The sequence below is a fragment of the Bubalus kerabau genome, chromosome 4 (genome assembly GCF_029407905.1).
Source record: "Bubalus kerabau isolate K-KA32 ecotype Philippines breed swamp buffalo chromosome 4, PCC_UOA_SB_1v2, whole genome shotgun sequence".
NCBI classification, from domain to species: domain Eukaryota; kingdom Metazoa; phylum Chordata; class Mammalia; order Artiodactyla; family Bovidae; genus Bubalus; species Bubalus kerabau.
In genome coordinates, this window is record NC_073627.1 from 129,986,549 (window position 1) to 130,005,317 (window position 18,769).

General features: G+C 50.7%; 1 protein-coding gene and 1 long non-coding RNA gene across 2 annotated transcripts in view; one reads left to right on the top strand and one right to left on the bottom strand.

Annotated features, from left to right (window-relative positions):
* Window positions 1-18,769, bottom strand: part of GABBR2 (gamma-aminobutyric acid type B receptor subunit 2) — a 372,735-nt gene that overhangs the window by 67,278 nt on the left and 286,688 nt on the right. The window contains exons 9-11 of the mRNA XM_055578611.1: window positions 15,698-15,778; window positions 11,919-12,069; window positions 9,266-9,398 (exon numbers count right to left, since the gene is read on the bottom strand). Of these exons, the coding sequence (XP_055434586.1) occupies window positions 9,266-9,398; window positions 11,919-12,069; window positions 15,698-15,778 (365 nt within the window). The remainder of the gene's footprint in view (window positions 1-9,265; window positions 9,399-11,918; window positions 12,070-15,697; window positions 15,779-18,769) is intronic.
* Window positions 1,121-1,759, top strand: LOC129650301 (uncharacterized). Its single transcript, XR_008713706.1, has 2 exons — window positions 1,121-1,321; window positions 1,509-1,759. It is a non-coding gene; the product is annotated as an uncharacterized LOC129650301 (long non-coding RNA).

Genomic DNA, 18,769 nt, shown 5'->3' on the forward strand with positions numbered 1-18,769 from the left:
CCCAGACCTCCGTTACCATGAGGCGCTATAGCCTGGAGCTGAAAGGCTAGGGTTCAGCCTGGGATCTCCAGGGTCTGCCTTGTCTTCCTGGGAAGAGGGTGGGTGCTGGAGAGATTTGCAGTGCTTCCAAACACAGGGTGCCTCTGAAGAGCATGCTTCAGAAACAGCTCCAGAAGACTCTGTCTTACCCAGGGTCCTTTAAGTAAGATCTGCATTGAAAATCCTTCCAGGGTTTAGAGTACAGCAAAGACTTTCTGGGCTTCCCTGGTGGCTCAGTGGTAAAGAATCCACCTGCAGGAGATATGGGTTCAATCCCTGGGTTGGGAAGATCCCCTGGAGAAGGAAATGGCAACCCATTCCAGTATTCTTGCCTGGGAAATCCCATGGATAGAGGAGCCTGGCGAGCTAGAGTGCACAGGGTCACAGAATAGTCATATACTACTTAGTGACTAGACAACAACAGCAAAGACTTTCTGGGGGAACAACTCCAGGGCTCATGGCACAAACAAGGGTACTTTGGGACTCGAGTTAGGGCCAATGGGGTATCTTAGGAGCCCTGGTGCAAATCAGAGAAAGCCACCCCCTCTCTGAGAGGAAGAGTTTCCAACAGGAACCCCTCGAGACCCTTTGTGAAAGATCCCCACCTCCATAAGACCTACCAGCCGAAGAACTCGATCCAGAGAGCAGATCACAGGCTGAACTCAGCGCCTGCCCACTCCTGACACCAACAGCCTTATGCAGTGCACAAAGCACACAACTGTACTTGGTGGCCTTGACTCAGGCTCAGAAACAGGGAGGAGGCCCTTCTCCCCTTCCCCCTGACAGCCCTGGCAGTGGCTGGAGGTTGGGGAGCTTCCTGGAAGCATAGCGTGGAGAGAGGCAGTGGAGACAGGGGGGTGTGGGTGTGTGCTGGGGAGGGGGCCTGATGTGTGGCTCCATGCAGCTCTGTGGACTGAAGATGTGGATAAGTGGGTGCTGGGGCAAGAGCAGAAAGTGAGGCAGGCAATATACAGGCCCCAGGCTGAGCAGCTGCAACTAGTTTAGGCTCTGGGCTGAGCAGCTGCACCTGGGCTCCTGCTGACATTTCAAGATAAGATACCAGCAGGAGCACTGGATCCGGATCAGGTGAAAGACAATGAAGACAACATCTTCATTCTTGTGGCCAAGGGGAGGGCCCAGCCTGACGCATGCACAGAAGAGGCCCTCACTCCAGGGGAGGGCCAAAAGGAGGAGGAGGCACCAGCTCCTAACATATCCTGCCAACCTCCCAGAAACCTTTGTGCTGGAAGCCATCTTGGCTGAGAGATGCACGTGCCACCAGGTCAGGACCCTGAGTCAGACCAAATATGGGCACAAGCGTGATGACTGGCCAGAGACAACAGGAAAACTGCCCCCCGCCCCATATAAGCAACCTAAGCCGCCCCTATTGCACACAAAACACTCTGAGTTCACCCATGTGCTCTTCCACACATACTGGGCTTCTAATAAACACTTTTATCTTTTCACAGTCTTGGTGTCTGCTGAATTCTTGCTTCAAGGAAGACAGACTGAGGTCCTTCTCCCAGCCATTCCACCGCTGGAATGAGAAGGGGAGGTGGATATGCCCTCAGGACTGCAGCTGCTAGGGAACTTGTGAGCAGACAGGAGGCATCTTTCAGGACTTCCAGAAATAACCGCAGCTCATTCTGAGGGGGTCTCCTATTTTAAGTCTCCCCGATTGGTCCCTCTGCATCTGGCCCTCACTCATGTAGGCCTGTCTGCATCAGGGCATAAAACACACTGAGTGGGAGTTATTTAACTACATCTTCCCATCTGCACTGTGGACTCCCTGTGGGCAGTCATCTGTGTGTCCTGCTCTGGGCCTGCAGAGCCTGGCAGACAGAGGTGCCTGGGAAATGTTATCACATATATGAATGAATTGTAAGACAAGGATCCGGGCTTGCAGTAACCCGTGTGAGGGTGTGTGGGACGAAGGGACATCATCTGACATCATTTGCTGGAGGTTTGGGGAGCCCCTGGCACTCTCCTCAGCCCCCTCCTCTGGAAGCTAGAGGTCTAGGGAACTTTTCACAACTAGAGGCCCCTGATGGCCAAGCACAGAGGAGACGGCGGGTGGGAAGGCTGCAGGCTGCCCAGGGTCCTAACTGGTCGAAACAGACTTTGTCAGCACCAGTCCCTATAACTACAGCCCTAAGTTGCTCTAAACCAGCCAGGAAAGGCCACCATCAAACCTTGTGGGCTTCCCCTGGGCTAGCTTTCCAGCCACCTTGTGAAATCACAGAGCTCTTTATTGTGGCCAGCCACAAAATCATGGGATCACAGGCTGAAACAGTCCCCAAACCACATTCTTACATCAGATTCTCTCTCAACTGTCTCAAACAACAACAAAAAATTCTCCAAGCAAAAAAATAATCACAGATATTTATGGTCTTTCACTTGAAAACATCGCTAATTCCTATCACTCTTCAGTTTACTGGGAGGTCAGTTGGGTGTTCCCAGGTAGCCTTTTGAGTCAGTTATAAAATCCTAGTATCTCTGGGGGGCTTCCCAGGTGGTGCTAAGTGGTAATGAAACTGCCTGCCAATGCAGGAGACGTGGGGTCAGGAAGATCTTTTGGAGGAGGGTGTGGCAACCCACTCAAGTATTCTTGCCTGGAGAAGCCCATGAACAGAGGAGCCTGGCAGGGCTACAGTCCATAGGGTCGAAAAGAGTTGGACATGCCTTAAGTGACTTAGCACAGCACAGCACAGCATCTCTAGGAGGGCTGGAAGAGGACACTGTGCTTCCAAATCCAGTACCTGTACCCCCCCACTATTTCAACCCTTCCCAGCTGCTGCCCATGCAGAGCTCGTTCATACACCTGTGAGAGGGTGGGCAGCTGAGAGCATGCTCCAGGACCCAGAACCCAGCGCTCTGTCCTGTGACTGGATGGATGGCCCTGCTTCTGAGATTCCGAGGTAGAGGTCTATGATCCCCTTTCCTCCTCCCGCTGATCCTCATGGGACAAGGTTTCTGGTGCTTCCATTGTCTTACATCACTGGTCTCCAACAGACAAACTCAATAATAAAGCATGGTTTCTAATCTTGACCTTGCTACTCTAACTGTGGTCTGTGGGTGCAGCAGCAGCACCCCAGAGCTTATTTGAGCTGCAGCGTCTCCAGCCACCCCAGACCTAACAGTCACCTGAATTCCCCAAGATCTGCAGGTGATTTACGTGCCCTTTGAGCAGCCCTGTCTGTGCGGGCAGAAGTCAGGATGGTGGTTACTCTGGGGAGAAGGGTGCAGACAGTAGCTGGAATGGGGTAGGAAGGGCTTCTGGGATGCTGGTAAGGGCCTGTTTGTTGATCTAGATTCACAATTGAATCCAGTTGTGAAAACTCACTGAGCTATACACTTATGAAATGTGCATGTGTGTATTTACTTTAATAAAAGGTTAAACAATAAAGGAGTCGGGATTCTCAGCAAGTGGAGGTAGCTGGGAGGTAAAGCGGAGCTGCGCTCCTCAGCGCTGCCATCGGAGCCGCGCTGCGCTGAGCTGGCTTATGCAATGACTGGGGGCTCATGTCCAAGTAAGTGCCCTTGGAGGTCTCACGTGCATCACTCTTCGCTCTCTGACAGCCTGCCTCCAGGCTTCTCTTTGCACTCAAGGTGGCAGAAGTACAGCAGCTGGGCTTTGACTCAGGCCCCGAGTCTATCCCTGATCCAGATCGAGCAGAGCAAGGGCACAGAAAGATGGAGGTTTTGCCATGGACACACCTACACCAAATCAGTCAGCATCAGCCTCAGTTTTCCAGCCTCCTCTTCATCCCAAGTTGCTCTGTTTTATTTGTAACTCTCTTAGAGGTGTCCAGAGGTGAACACAGTGGTCCAGACACAGTCTCATCACTCATTCATAACGATGGTGACTGGCGCTTATTGAATCTTATGTGACAGGCACTAAGTGCTTTACATGCACTATCTCATTTAACCCTCACAATCCTATGAGAATGCCCATTTTACAGGAGTCAACTAAAGCTCAGAGATGTTAAGTAGCTTCAAGTCACACAGCAGGGAGGTAGTATAGTTAGGATTTGAATGCAAGCAGTCTAACGGAAATTCTCTTATACACCAAGCACTATGATATTACTTTGGGGATGTATAAAAAAATAAATGAATAAATACACTAAAACAACTGAATTATACACCTTAATAGGGTGAATTTTACAGTATGTGAATTATTGGCAATCTCTGTATCTGTGTGTTCCACAGCTATGGATTCAAACAACAGGGAACAAACTGAAAACATTTTTTTAAAAAAATTCTAGAAAGTTCCAAAAAGCAAAACTTGAATTTGCCACACCAGCAACTATTTACATAGCATTTACATTGGATTTACAACTATTCACATAGCATTTGCATTGTATTAGGTATTATAAGTAACCTAGAGATGATTTAAAGTACATGGGAGGACTGCGTAGGTTATATTCAAATATTACACCATTTTACATAAGAGACGTGGACAACCTCACATTTTGGTATCTGTGGGGGTTCCTGGAACCAGTCCCCAGTGAATACTGAGGGATGACTGTATACCCCAAGTTTAAAAAATCTGAATAGACAAATATTTTAGTTGAGATACATATTGTTCACATCTCTAAGAATGTAGTTGACCTGTTTCTCCTGGTATGAACCAGCTAACAAAAAAATAAAAATATTTCTTTAAAAAAATGAATGAACTGTCCCAGACATCTCTGTAGTCCGACAGAGCTGGTTCCATATTTCAGCCCCGCCACCTAGCCATGCATTAGAGCTTCGGCTTTCTCTCTTATGAAGCAGGGACAGAACCTTGCATGTAGTGGCTGTGGAGATTTGAAGGAGAGGCTGCACCTGGTGGCTGGCCCGAGGTGAATCACAGCAGAGAGTGCTCGTTTATGAGGGCGCAAGCTTGGGTGGGGCACATGGCGCTGCCGAGCGCCTCCACGCCCAGGAATGCTCTGGGTGCCCCTGCAGCTGTGGAGACCCGCACTTGATCGAGGCCCACCTGGGTCTTCTTGCCCTCGCCTGCAGAGTCCTTCCTTACCCCTCCACACTGTGCAGGGCTTTCTGCCTAGGATTCCACAAGGGAGGCAAGCACCTTGTTTCTTCCCCACCTGCCCTGGTCACTCTCTGGGCTGCCAGGGGCTGGGATTCCTGAGCTGCGTGAGCGAGTGTGAGGGCTCTCCATCCCCCTGGCACCAGGGCTCTGGCCCACACCCAGCACTTTCCTTATAGGTAGCTCTGTGCCCACAGGGGCCACGTTGCTATGGCGACTCCACTACCCACACAGTGTCCAGGGAGACAGCACGGTGTAGCTGGAGCTGTTAGCAAGACTTGCTGAAACTACGCTGGGAAGATGCCAGGAAGGGTCAGAGGGAATGGGGGATGGAACTGAATGTAACTGCTTCCCTAGCTCTGAGTGTATGTGTCTGTGTATGCACGTGCACGTGTGTGAATGTGTGTTCACTCATGCACTCACCCACTGCCCTTCTGAGCAGAGGCACAGCCCCTAGAGAGGCACAATCCCGTGACTGTCACAGGTTGCTTCCTGAGGTGATGTTCACTGTTTATCTCAGTGTTTAGTTTCTATGTTGAAAACTAAAAGGGGAAAACGTGGCACTCACATGGCAGTGGAACAGAGTGAAGGGAGACTTCTACCGCTCCACATCTGAAGCTGCTTCCTGAGCCACCCTGCCTCTGTCCTCTACAATTCCCTGCAGAATGCAGAGTGGACACCAGGAGACTGTACCTGATGGGGAGGATGATGCCTGCTTCTTCCTACTTGCCTTATGCTCCAGGTGGCTTCTCTAAATAGTCTCATGAAGACCACACCACAGTCCTGCCTGAGGCTTCCCGGTTGGCACTAATGGTAAAGAACCTGTCTGCCAGTGCAGAAGACAGAAGAGGCGTGGGTTCAATCCTTGGGTCAGGAAGACCCCCTGGAGGAGGGCATGGCAACCCATTCCAGTATTCCTACCTGGAGAATCCCATGGACAGAGGAGCCTGGTGGGCTACAGTCCATAGGGTCATAAAAAGTTGGACAAGACTGAAGCAACTTAGCATGCAGAGCACACACAGTCCTGCATGGGGGTTTATTGTGCTCATTTCACAGATGACAAAACTGAGGCTCAGAGGGGCTAAGTCACTTCCACAGTCTGGAGGCAGTATGTGTACGAGGTAGGAGTGACGCTCAGGCTGTTGAAGACCTGTGCTCACCGCCCTAGGGGGCCCTGCTCCACCTCCGTCTCCGCACTTGGTGGGAGTTTACTGGGGGTGTCTTCTAGGTGCAGAAGGAATGCAATCCAAGGCACCACATGAAATAAAGAGCCAGCCCCCCTGGAACAGCAAGTGGAGGACCACCCAAATCATACCCACTGAGACTGGCACTTAGGCTCTAAATTCAAGAGCTTTGGGTTCCCCTTCCTGAGCAATATTGTGGATTATTAAATAAGTGACCCTGGTCCTAACCACGTACACATTTGTGCTGACCCAATTCAATCCACAGTAGTTATGCCTTTCCCCCACAGTTATGAATGTGGGCTCCCCCATGCAGAACCTCTGAAGCAGCCCTGACTGCAAATAAATGAATCCTTGGGGTGGGGAGAACCAGGCCCTAACATCTTCAGAGCCCTCATGTTCCAGCTAATGCTTATTTGTACAGCGCTTTATGCTTTATTCATACCGTCTTGCCAGGCTTCCCAGGATAGCCTTCCCCTTACACACAAATGAGCGTGACTCCCAGAACGGGATGTCAGGCTTCATTAAAAGAAAGCATCTGGGTGTGCAGGATGTCCTTAACCAGGCTCCCTAGTCTGTGTCACCCGGCATCTGAAATTTGGGGCACACTCCAGGGAGCATATGTGCTCTGACAGCCTTTGGCTCGTGGGCAAGGTGAGGGGGCAGGAGCACCCCTCTGGGAGGGAGTGGCTCCCTGAGGGCTGGGACTCAGGTCTCAGCACCAAAGACTGGACCTCAGGCCAGTGGCTGTGTTCCCAGATGGCAGGTGCCAGTGACAAGGAGCCGGGAGGGACCAAGTGGAGCTCTGCCCCTTGATTCTCAGCTAGGAGATGAAGGTGGGCCCCTCAGTTCTTGGGGAGTCACCGTGAGAAGTATAAATGAGAAGACACCAAACTGGCCCCTGGAACCATTTTCATTATTGCTATTGTCACGGTCTCCTCAAACTTGGGGAGGGAGTCCCCAGGGACAGAGGGGAGCTAAATACCCTCCTCGTTTAGCTTTTTCAGGATGCCTCAGGAGCAGCCCCTTCCTCAGGCCTCACTACTGCCCAGGAAAAGCGACCACAGACACACACGGTGCCATGAGCCCACAAGGCTGCACAGAGCACATAAGTCACGCGGATGCAGAAATGAAGGGGGACCTCATGCGCTTCACACCATCCCCAGTGAGCAAGACACAAACTGCAGTCATCATCCTTGTGTCAGGGGTCACACTTCTGAGGGAACAAGCCACTAACCCACAGCCACAAGGACTTCCAGCAGTCTGACGCAAGGTATATGGGGGTCTTGTGACTCTTGACTTCACCTCCTTAACCCCTAGAAGGGCAGACTGAAATGGAGGCAGAATAAAAAACTCTGAGTGGGAGGCCTGAACCAGGTGAGCTCTGGAGCACGTAGGGTCTGACTACCCTCCGGGTCCATCCCAGAGAGAAAGGATGCCTGAGCAGCCCAGGGACCCCCAGGGTATTGGGGACTTGACTGTGCACTTCTCAAATGGAACCTTTCAAAGTATGTGTTCCAGGGACATCTCACTAGCTAGTCAATTCATGATGAAGTTACTGGTGATTAACAGAGTCAGTCCAGCGTCATCATCTGCAGGAATCAGGGGAGCATCATCATGGGCTCCGGGGCCCTCCCTCCAGTCCACAGGCTGTCCCAGAGTCTAGGGACCCACTGTGGTCCTGAAAGTCCAAGATGTGGCTGGTGACCTGCAGCACATTTAAGGGGTCCTCCATTTGTTTATCCCTCGATGCCAACCTATACTTCATAATCATCCAGTAGTGGGCAACACTGAGACCACAGAACAGCAAATATAATCTATTCATGAAAGGGACTGCTTCCCCCAAAATGGACCTAGACTGCTCTCAACACCTTAAAGGAAAATAACCTTAATACAAGAGTTGCTTTTGGATTAATCTGGTCAACCTGATCCTTTGACCGTCCCTTCTAGCTCTGGTCCTCCAGGCAGAGTATTAGATGAATTACTGCATTTGGGATAAGAGAGAGACCCAAACGTCTAACCTAGTTTTGAAATATCACCATAAAGTCCAGAAATAAATCCCAGCTGGTCAGCCTCATCTTAAAAAGTAACCAAAGATACTTTCAACCGAGAGTTCTACACAATGGCTAAAAAAATTAAATTAAAAACAAAACTAACAACAACAACGACTTGGCATCAACATTTTTAAATAGGTTAATTTTCAAAACAACATTGCTAAAATACAGTAAATAAATTACACTGTTTGGGGCTTCCTTAAATTTATGCATTCTCAATGGGAGTGATAGTAGTTCCCAAGGGGGACAACACTGGTTCTTGAATGTGAATAAATATTACTCTTTTATGTAGAAACTATAGGGTTGCAAAGAGTAGGACACAACGCATGCACAAATATATATATGTACAGCACATAAACAGACATACAGCATATCTTTGGAATTTAAATTTCAAAAATGGATAATTAGAAAAAAAAAGTCTAAAGAGGCTTCTTAGAGGGGCAGTTAGCAAAAAAAAAAAAAGGGGGGGGGAGCTGTTGAGAAACAGTGCTATTAAAAAGAGGATAAGGATCATGATCTTTTCCATACAACTCGAAGTCATCCATGCAGATATCTCTCCTTACATTCTGTGATGGCTGTTAAGGTTGACGGGCAGAAGTATTCCTTCTTGCATGGCCCTGACCCTGACTCCAGGCATAATGCTTTTCTGGGGGTGGGTATTTTTCTCCCTTACTTTTCAAGATTACCCTGTCAATCTTAGTGGGCTGTCTTCTAGCAATGGCCTGTTAAATCCATTATCTTAATTTTACAAGCAATACTTAATTTTATAAGCAATATTCTGTTCTGATCTGAAAGCTACACCATGTTTGCCCTGTTGAACTGCTTGAATGGCTGAACAAGTTGCCTGCCACCTGTTTATGCATTTTCATGCAATTTGGGTTGTATCTGTGTTTCTGGTGATCGTGGCCACCAAAGAAAAGCTTATATCACAAACCACTGGAACGTGCAGAATGACTTACGGTGCAAAGGGTTTCGAAAGTCTTTTCAGAGACAAAGGACCCATCAAGGCCAAAGAGAAAGATGGATGCATAGGAAAGCATTCCTCCCAGGATGATAAGGTTGTTCATATATGGACTCGACATCTTTATCAGCCTGACGAGAGAAAGAGATACTACAGTTAACCGAACTGCTAATGTAACTATTTCTTCAGCAAATATTTTCTGAATGTGTATCTTGTCACCAAAGCTAGAGGGGAAGAGAAAAATGGAAGCCCTGGTTTCCTCCACTGCCCCCTCCCCAAGGTGCTGCCACCTCCAAGGGGCTTGTCTCCCCGTCACTAAAGGACCCAATGCTATCTATTTCTAGATGTTGATTTTCCTGTCTTCTCAGTCAAGTTCACCTATCACTTCTCTGGGGATAGCTTGTAGCGTTGGCTTCTTCAACCATGAATTTTTACTTTACACAAAGACATTGAGTCAACATTTTTTGGGGGAGGCGGGGCGGGGGGGCTGGGGCTGGGAAGATAGCCAAATCTAGAGAATTCTAATCTAAGTTCAGCAACCTGTCACAATGCTGGGCTATACCACACTCTCCCGTGCTGAGTGGACCAGATCTAGGAGGCATATAGGTGAGAATTCAGGGCTGCTCAGAACTGTGGTCATCAGGTGGTAAGCCAGCATCCACTGGGGCTGCCTGAAGCTCACACTGTCCAGAGCACAAACAGGGCCACGTACATGTGCCTCTCAGCACCAGGTGACGGAGGTGGACAATGGAATCCCCGCCCTCACTCTCCCCGTCTTCAGCAGGCGGTGTTAAACCATCAGACGGCTGCCATGTACCCTCAGAGGTGCCTGGCTCCCCCAACACACTCTGTTCAGAATGTTCTGGGCTTTCAGGTGCCCTCATGGTCCAGGTGCTCTTTGGCAGATTGTAATTACAATCAGTTGTTCCCTGAGCATTTCTTTTGCATTCTGCAGTTCTGTTTATCCATCCACACTTAAATGCAGTGTCAAAGTACTAATAGTCGAGAGATAAAAAACTGGCTATAAATTGTGGACCCCTCATGGGCTTTTGAATTAGGAGCCCTGAGCCCAGCAAGCACCTGTGTAACCCCTCAAGGTGCACCCCCAGCAATCCAATTAGCACACTGAGTTTCCTCACCTATAAAAGCACAGATGTCCTTGACTAGGGCACACGCGAAGCTGAGAGGGGGCTGGGTCCCTGAAGGTCCTTTTGCACACCATGAATCCCTAAGGCTCCTTCAATCTTATTACCATAGGAAGCTGGGGAGGGGAGAGGCCAGGAGTCCAGGCAGGCTTCCTGGGTGGGGCGGACCTTAGGGATGAGTAGCATTAAGGCAAAAGGAGACAAGAGCGGCAGAGGATGAGATGGGTAGATGGCATCATCTACTCAATGGACATGAGCTTGAGCAAACTCTGGGAGATGGTGAGGGACAGGGAAGCCTAGTGTGCTGCAGTCCATGGGGTCACAAAGACATTAAGGAAGAGAGAAGAGAGGGGGATCTGAAACTACAGGGACATTTATTTCCTATCTCTTTGCAGACTCTTTAATCTGCAAGGCCAGTGAAAAAATTTATACAGAATCCAGCCTACTGGAAAGAGTAATCCCCACCCCCACCCCCGCCACCAGGAGGCCAAGAGGGGGCAGTTAAGGAATTAAAGGAGCATAGTCATACCACAGGGACCACTTGCTGCTATGATGAGAACTCCTGCAACTTGTAGGAAGGAAATCTAACATTGAGAGCTGACTATGTGCTCAGACCTTGCGCCAAGTGCTAACAGGCATGGTCATCATTCAAGGTTTGTACAGAGTAGATGAGAGATGCTTCAATTTTTTTTTCTTTTGAGGCAATGTATGTGATAATAAGACAACAGAGAATAAAACTCGTTCTTCAGGAAATAGGTTTGACCTAAGCAGCTGCCTCTAAAATAAAAAACAAAACAAACCCCAAAACAACAACAAAAAATCCAGAGCCTCCAAATCCGGCTTCTGCAAGCAGGGAGAGAGAAGAACTTCTCTCTGGATTCCGCGTGGTCCTACAGCCCGGGAGGCTACGCTGTGTGGCTTCTGGGCCCGATGATGGCAGAGCTGCCCCGCTGGGGGTAGGCACGGGGTTGTGTGCCTGATGGCCCACACGCTGAGCCCCTGCTCAGCACTCCTACAACAGGGTGGGGAGCAGGGTGCAGGGATTTGCTATGGAAACCAGAGAAGCTGGCCATGCTCCGTAAATACCACTGCCTGGGGTGGCAGCCCATTCTACCCCCGGCTGACCAGAATAACTCAGAAAGTGAGCTGCTCTCCTCCGGAGAGGGAAGGGCAAGTGTTCGGGAAACCCAGGGGATGGGCTCTGCCACACGCAGCCGCGCAGCCTCGGGTGGTGGTGCTCCAGCCTCCGACACTGAGCCAGCACTGTCTTATGGAACTGGGATCATTATTCCAGGGCCAGTTGAGACGATGAAGGAGGTTCACTTCCTGCCCGTGATGTGCTGTACGGATGGGGAATGCCCTGACTGAACTCAGTGGTCCCCTTCTGGCAGTGCTTTCTAAAGGCCCTGGGGAGTGGGGCAAAGACGTGTGGGGGATTCTACACTTTGTCTATGAGGCTTGTCAATCCAGAAAGCACTATCTGAGAGAAGGGCATGAGTGACTTACTTCTGATTCCGATTCTTGATGTTGAAGAAGAGAAAAGCGCTGGCCATGATCATTCCCAGGATGGTAAGGGCGGAGAGGATGCTGTAGAGAGGCAGGGAGATCTTACGAAGCTGCTCCAGGATGATGGTCTTGTCTTTTGGTGGTTCAGACCCTAGAAGATCAAGGAAAAGGCATGAGATGAGTCCAGTGCCCAAATCAGACCCCGAGAACATCCTTGCCTGGCTGTCCTTGACATCGGCCCCCTGTGCACACAGTCTGCGCAGCATGTGTTCCTGGGTGAGCAGACTCCAGCGGCTGGCCAGCATGCCCAGCAGGGAGCCTAAGTCAGGACTTATTTCTTTCTCAAAACAGAATCAATAAGGGATTTGTGATGCATTTAATAGCCATTAGCCATTAGAAGACTAGAATTTGATTTGGTCTACCACCAAGTTGAAAAACCATCACCATTTATTCCCCAAAAGGTATTAGTGGTTTGGAAGGGGCAGGGCTGGGTGCTGGGAGTGGGTACCACTGGGTGCCTCTGAGGGTGAGGAACTCGGCTTGAGCTCTTAGGGATTCTGTTCCAACACACGATCAAGATGTCAAGGGCTGGACACCTTGCCTGTCAACTCCATGAGACATGCAGGTGCTCTGGCTGTGGATTTTTCTGCCTCAAGGTCATTATGTTATAAAAGCTCTTTCTGGTTTTTCCACTCTCATAAGACTCACTAACCGCGGGAGGCAGAAGCTACTGGCAGTCCTCTCCCTCCCTGCTGTGCCAGGACTGGACAGAAACTGTAGGCTTCATCCTGCCACGTGGCTATAGCGATGGCCCTGTTTATGTTTCAGGGACAGCAGGCACCTGGGGGGAGCCACGAGGGCCTCAGAGGAAACTCATCTTTATGGATGGTGGCAAAATCATCCTGTTCTACCAGGAACAGACTGCAGGGATACCCCCTCCTCACCTTCCCACCTCTCGTTTCTTACAAATCCCCCCTTTCTCAGTTGCTATTTCAGGTCAGGTTGCTGCTATGGGACTGTGAAACTTAGGAGTGTGTCTCGCAGTGGGGATGTGTGGAATCAGCCAGATGCTCAAAAGCGGTCAAACCTGGGAGAACCACTAGGGTTCACGGTGACCCCACCATGGCTGTGCCAGCCTCAGCTATGCCTCCACTCCCAGAAGACAAGCAGAGGATGGGCAGATGGGGTTGCAGGGACTGAGAACTCCCCTGAACACCTGTGTTTAAAAACTGTGCTAGCAAGTTCAAATGTGTTTGGAAACATCCAGTGGATAAAAAGAGTATGAACCATCTAAACAGTATAGGGGAGCTGTCAGGTTCAGAAACAGCCAAGAATCCTCTGGCTTGATTAATGTAAAGCATTAAGCACATCTATGCAAGATAATACACGAGCGACTTGGAGGCCAAAAGTCAAGGCAAAAGCAAACTCAAGGTGACAGAGGTAACACCATCTCTTGTCTCTAGAAGTAAAAGCTCAAGCCCTGGAAAATTTTCCTGCTACTTCCCCTCCTCCTCTCCTCTAATCCCCCTCCCCCACATAGCGTGGGCTGCATTATCCAAGAGCCTTCTGGGTAGAGAGGATTATTCCCATTTTACAGGGTGAGGGAATAGTTTTCCAGGTACTAAGTGGTTTTTACAGATAGTGAGTGGCAAAGCTGGCCAGATTGGAACCCAGATCTGCCTCGCCAGAAGCCTGTGCTCTCAGCACTCTGCAAACTGCCTGTAGTGGTAGGGTACAGGTGGTGTGAGAGCACAGCACAGGGAGGCCTGAGTGCAAGGCAGGGAGCAGAGTGCAGTCTTGCCCGATGGGCTCAGGAAAGGCTATAGAAAGGAGATGGTGTGGGAGCGGAGCCTTGGGAGGAAGGTAAGTAGTTGGCTGTTTGCGAGGAAGACATGGACGAAGGGGCATTCTGGGCAATGGGCCCAGCACAGGCGAAGGCACATTTGCAGAACTGTAAGCGGTCTTGTGGAGACTGGAAAGAGGAGACAGAGAAGTGGGGGCAAGGTGCCATCCTGGAGGTCTTGGAACCACCCCTCTCTGTGAGCAACAGGGACTAAGTGAGCCTCAGAGTGGGGTGTCTTTCAGTGCAACATTATAGTCAAGGGTGGAACAGACTTGAGGGGGTTAGACTGCTGGTGGGTGGGTAAGGCCCAGGGGGCTGGATGAGAGGTGAACCCAGGTGGGGTGAGGACAGGAGAGCTGGGCTCTGCCCTGCGTCCAGAGGCGTCCTGACTCGGCTCTGGGCTCAAAGACTGGTCATCCACCCTCTGGACGGTGCAGGGAAGCTCTGAGAAGCAGGAGGTGAGCCAGGAACAGCTGCTGCCTCAGGGTTACCTTGGCCTCGTGCTTCCTAACTAGAACCAGCTACTATCCTGGCTGGGCTGTTAAAATTTTTTACTCACATTTTTCCTCTCAGTTATGTTTTGTGTTTTTAGTTTATTTTTTGTTTGAATTTTTCTTTCAGTGTGTAAACCCAGAATCCTTATTCAGCAAACCCAGATCTCCCGCGTCCAGAAGCAAATAGCCCTGTCTTGGGGATCAGACTCTCGTGGTTAGAACTGGCTTTGTCTCTCACAGGCTCTGTGAATTTGGGGTTTTCTGAGCCTTTTTCTCATCTGAACAACAGGGATCACGGGACTAACGAAACCACCTTTCAGAATTTTTCTGTGGCTCCACGAGGTAATATGTGACTGCGGGCTTGGTGACAGCTCCCTCGGTGGGAATGGGAAGACCACACCTCCTCTCTGAGACCACCTGGAGCTTCAAGGAATCCCATAGATCCAAAAGCTGACCAAACAGTTCATGGGATCGCCTTTTCTGGTGGCCTTGGATTTAAGAAGGAACTCCAGGTGCAGAAAGCCAGATGTCTAGTCTTTGCATTCCCAGTGGAATCCAAGTAACAGCATCCTGGTGCTGTGGGTATACAAGCTTCCTCCCCAGCCACTCCTTGATGAGGCTGGCCATCTACCAGCCCCACTCCCCCATCTATCCATCCATCCACCCACCTGTCCTTCCATCCATCCATCCACCCACTTCCTCACTGACTAATACGCTCACCCATTCACTCATTTATCCTCCCACCCACCCATCCACTGACTTGATCAATCATGAATTACTTTTTCATCACATATCACTGAGCCCCCATCATGTGCCAGACCCTGGCTGGTGCCGGGAATTTAAAGTCAAATAGGATCTAGTCAGGGAGCTCATGGTCGAATAGCATAGTAATTTCAATGCAAAGGGACGGCGGCCATGGGAGTGACAGAGATGAAAGACTGTGGAAGCAAAGAGAAAAGCGCCATGAACTCAGTTGGGTTCACCAGGGCAGGCTGAACAGAGGAGGAGTCACCTGATCTGGTTCTTAGTGCTGAGGAGTTCTCCAGCAGAAAAGAGGGAACGGTCTTCCCAGAAGAGCAGCAGGTGGAGGGGCCTTATTACCAGCCCATCCACGTCTTCTCCGAGGGGGAGATAGAACAACATTTAACTGGGCCACACATGAAAAGAATTACTCCTGGTCATTCAGTGGTTTAAACACAGATGTCTTGGTGAGAGCTAGCACTCCATGCAAACACAAGTGGCCCGTCCAGGGGCTGGAACCCAGCTCCCATGTGAGTGATGGTGGCCCGTCCTCAGGGAGTGAGTGCACGGACTGAGAGGAGAGGATGTTCCCTCTTTCCCATGAAACCAGTGACTCCGAGCTTGTCCCCAGCTCTCAGACAATACCCAGGCCCGGGAGGACCTGAGCAGGCCCCCTCCTCCGAGAAGTCCACCTGCCTTACCTTGGAACCTGATGGTGTCGTTGATAATCTCCAGGGTGTCAGCCACAGCGTTGTATTCTCCCACCTTCACCTCCCGGCTGTCTGTGGGAAACAAGGGACCGTGGCTGGTTAGATCTGAGTCCTGTGTTTGTTGTCTGGGTGCTCCTGTCTCTGCTCTTGCTTGCCCACAGGCCACAGCTATATTCCTGCAGGCTTTTCCTTTCCTCCATTGCCTTTTCCAGGTGGACTCACAAACACTCTCTCACATGGTCTCATCAGCTGGTCATTCATCCTCTGCAGTACATCTATGGATAGGGAGTCTACCCCCCACCAAGAAACCGGACTCTCCGCCTGTCACCAAGTCTTTTGTGCATTATCAAGCCGAATGCTTTCTCTGTAACTTTACTTTGCCATCTGGCTCTGCCCTCTAGGACCACACAGACCACCCCTGCTCCCTCTGCCCCAGGAGAGCTCTAGAGACTTAAAGATAAAAACACATCATCCCTCTGGCAGTCGCCTGGAACCCCACCTTTTGTTGTTGTTTAGCTGCTAAGTTGTGTCCGACTCTTTTGTGACCCCATGGACTGGAGCCCACCAGGCTCCTCTGTCCATGGAATTCTCCAGGCAAGAATACTGGAGTAGGTTGCCATTTCCTTCTCTGGGGGATCGTCCCGACCCAGGGATTGAACCCCCATATCCTGCATTGCAGGCAGATTCTTTATCACTGAGCCACCAGGGAAGCCCCCGCCCTCCAACCTCAGTGCCCACGCATCATCGGGATGGAGACATCCTTGGGTTTGGAGCTGGGGTAGCAGGGGTGGGGGGTGGAGAGAGCTGGAGTCATTGGCACGTACTGAACATCATCACTGAACATCACTTCTACTTCCCACCATTTCCAGGCCCCGACTTAGACCATACCTCACAACATCACTGTCTGATAGTGTGTAGATCCGAGGACTGACCAATACCCTTTAGGCATGATCTAAATTCATGTGAGTAGTCAGCAGCAAGTAGAAAGGACAACTCCCTCCTTTATTCCACACGTTATATTCCTATTAATTCATCCTGAAGCAAAATTCACATTCTTCAGAGGCCGCACTGCTCTATGTTACACCCAGCACCAAGTCTCCTTTATATGTTCCTGTTCTGGGTTCCTCCAGATAGATGCACTTGTTCAGGTATCTTTTCAGATCCAAGTGATACATGTGAATTTACCTTCATCTTTGATACTGTTCTGTTGGCAGGCTTAGATCATGAAAAGACTTGTCCAGGGTGGTGGTAGGAGGAATGGAGAGGTGGGGATTAGATTTGACAAGTTGTTTTTTCTCCAGGTAAAATGTGGACAGCTGGGTGATCAGCGGGTGGGGAAGATGGGGAACAGGGGAAGGAAGCAAATGAGGGGCAAGGGAGCTCAGGGCCATTCCTAATGGGGAGCCCAGGTGGGGCCAAAGAAGGTGGAAAGATGACAAGTTCCAGTTTGGACATGCTGAGCTTGAGATACCCATGGAGAGACATCCTTGGGTCTGGAGCTGGGGGAGCAGGGGTGGGGGGTGGAGAGAGTTGGGCTCATTAGCATGTAAACTGGGAGTTGGAGCAGGGGGCAGGAAGGAGACCTCCAGGGACAGTGCCAAGTGAGAAGAGAAGAAGATCAAGGGCAGACCCTGGGAAGCACTGATCTCTGGGGTGGGCAGAGCAAAGACGAAGCGAAGCGATTGGGGAAGAGGGGCCAGGATGTCAGAAAGGGACAATTTCACAAGGGAGCTGGCCAGCCATGCCACATGCCACCAAGACAGGGACAAGGATCCTCTTGAACAGAGAGTTCATTCAAGGTGGGGTTAGAGGCAGAGAGACAAAGGCAAGGAGTAGAGAGTGGGGCCCTGGAGTAACGCACACTGGGACAGGGTGGCGAGTCGGCGGGGAAGGGCCAAGGGGATTCAACTTTATGTGCCTTTCCTTGTTTAGTTCTCACAGTTGTGTGGAGTTAAGAGGTTTCAGTCCCACTTTACAGATGAGAAAACTGAGGCTCAGGCAGGTTACAGCTTTGCCTAGGGCCCCACTGATCCTAAGAGCAGAGTCGAGGCTCAAACCCAGGACTGTTTCCACATGTGGCTACCTCAATGGGATCTCTGAGAGGTGACAGTTTTGGGCCTGGGCTGCCCACTCCATGGACCACCTGGGCATTCTGAGTATAATAACTACAGAGAGGAGTGCCCACCTGCCCAACAGAGGGGCAGGAGGGTACCCAGAGCTGCAGACCCTGGTGCTCAGAATGCCCAAGGGTCATAAAGGGACACAGCAGCAGGAATTCCAAGACCGTGGCGGGGGAGCTGCCCCTGGGGCTCTGGCTCTAAGTGGGTTTCTCTGCAGAGACGCAGGTGTGCTGCTGGCTCCTTATCGAAACTCAGGAAATGAAACAGGGAATCCCACTGGCCACATTTCTGCTTGCGTTCCTTTGACTGGAGGTGGAACAGGGGACTGTAAAAGTCACTTCCTTCTCCCTGCAAAGGTCTCCCCGCCACTTGTGGGGGGGCCTCATACTGTGTAGGCAGCTGTTACTTGCCGGGGTCACCCAGCTCCTAAATGTCACATTAGCAGACTCGGCTGGGAGCTCCAGCATCCCTGCTCTGGCCTTTTGAAGTCTCAGCCCTAATCAGCTCCCACTGCTCAGAGGAGGCTCTGATTTATTTATTTGGTGTGGGGAGGCAGCACATGAAATATGCAGGCTGATTGGAATAAATCACCAGGAGCCGGAAAGTGGTGTGGCTGGCACCTCACCGCGCCCCCCAGCCACACAGCCCGCCCCTCTGACTCACACACCCCACTGTACCATCCATCCTGCGGCACCAAAATAATACTCAGCTTCCTGCAACGAACACCATAATCACCGTAATCTCTCCCTGGGGGCACTGCTTGGAGGCTGGGGGAGGGGAGCCTCACACATTCCTGCATCCAGAGTTTCCCAGCAAACCCTGAATCAGGCGTAATTCACCCCAGCGTGCAGGTGAGGGAGGAGCCTCAAGTTGGTAAGTGGACACTGAGGGCCACATGCTGGGCAGCAACTAAGGGGTTGCCTGAACTTGAGTCTCAGTTCCG